The 1,395-nt window shown below is 37.4% G+C and overlaps 1 protein-coding gene across 1 annotated transcript in view; it reads right to left on the bottom strand.

Annotated features, from left to right (window-relative positions):
• Window positions 1-1,395, bottom strand: part of adad2 (adenosine deaminase domain containing 2) — a 19,435-nt gene that overhangs the window by 14,301 nt on the left and 3,739 nt on the right. Inside the window, exon 4 of the mRNA XM_014022267.1 lies at window positions 510-651. Within this exon, the coding sequence (XP_013877721.1) occupies window positions 510-651 (142 nt within the window). The remainder of the gene's footprint in view (window positions 1-509; window positions 652-1,395) is intronic.

The raw sequence follows: 1,395 nt of genomic DNA, 5'->3' as shown, positions 1-1,395 counted from the left end.
ATGTTTTCCTGTTTATCTTCTGTTAATAAATTCATAACACAAACAGCTTTTCTGGCATTATTTAAAACATTAGATAGATTATATAAACTGTAAAACTATTAATAATAATTGGATTAATATTATTATTAATAATACTTTTAATGATTTCTACCATCGTCGGTCCTTTTTTTCTGCTCTGTTGTCAACATGTACAGTAACGGGAAATCCAGACTCTTTGACAGTTTAGCGTTAGCCGCTAGCTTCACCAGCCGATCACATGGTCACGTCTGCGCACTCCAGTTCTTTAGAACCTCCTTGGGTGTGACTGAAAGGAAAACAGCTCTCCACTGTTTGCTATAAATAATAATAAAAATAAAAATAAATAAAAAAAATAGAAAGGTAGCAGTGTTATAGACCAGCTGGAGGTTTCTCATGGGTAATTCAGAGGCGCCCTGAACATTTTGATGGTTCCTACAGGTCAGACAGACACCCCAGATTTCATTTTCACTTCCACGCAGCCAGTTCTGCACCTTCAGTCTCCACGCTTTCATCTGTTTTGTTGAAGTCCTCGATCTGGTGCACTGAGAGCTCTTCATCTGAGGATATGCTTTTAGGAGGTGACATGCCCGGAAGAGAGAGGGCCGCTGCACCATCATCATCAAAGTCTTCTTCCTGATGGAGAAAAAAAAGTCAATGAAGTAAAAACTGGGACTGTGGCTTATTTCTTTTATCAACTTCTATTTCTTTCTCTAAGTAAACTGATATGCCAAGACAACAGAGAAAATACAGGATTGAGTATGTTCGTTTATTAGATAAAAGATTAATGCATAGTTCTCTATGTCGTGCTTAATAAAGCTAAGCTCAGAATAGGAAAGTTTGATGTGAAACTTTCTAGCACAGATTTAAATATAATCTTTTTTTTCCTGTTTGGAACGGCTTCTACGTAAACCAGAAAAAAAAATTGCTCAGGAGGTTTTAAATTCTGCTGATGTAGAGAAGGAAGGATGCTGCCGTCATCCAAAACAAAATCTCCTAAAATAAGAAAAGTAATCTTAAACTAGATACTGCATAGTGGTAACATATGAGCCCCACATGCACACAAAGCACCAATGCACCAGAACTCAGAATTTTTAAATCAGAGCTTAACAAAAAATAAAAACAAAAAAATCTGAAGCTCCTATGTTTAATAGTTTTTGAGTTATAAGCATTTTTCTATGTCCAGACACCCCCGTTTCAGATGGAGCCCCCTCCTCAAATATGGGGTCTATCTTAAAACCGTTGGCTGGCRCAGTGTAGGTGAGACTCATCTACAGTCCTGCCAAATTTCATGTTGATCGGTGCAGCTGTTTCCGTGCTACATTTGACCAAAAATCACTGTGAAAAAAAAGCTGTACGAAAACAATATGACCCTTGCTT

Source organism: Austrofundulus limnaeus, unplaced genomic scaffold (genome assembly GCF_001266775.1).
Source record: "Austrofundulus limnaeus strain Quisiro unplaced genomic scaffold, Austrofundulus_limnaeus-1.0 Scaffold321, whole genome shotgun sequence".
NCBI lineage: Eukaryota > Metazoa > Chordata > Actinopteri > Cyprinodontiformes > Rivulidae > Austrofundulus > Austrofundulus limnaeus.
The sequence above is the reverse complement of the archived record's forward strand: the minus strand, read 5'-3'. Positions and strand labels throughout refer to the sequence as shown.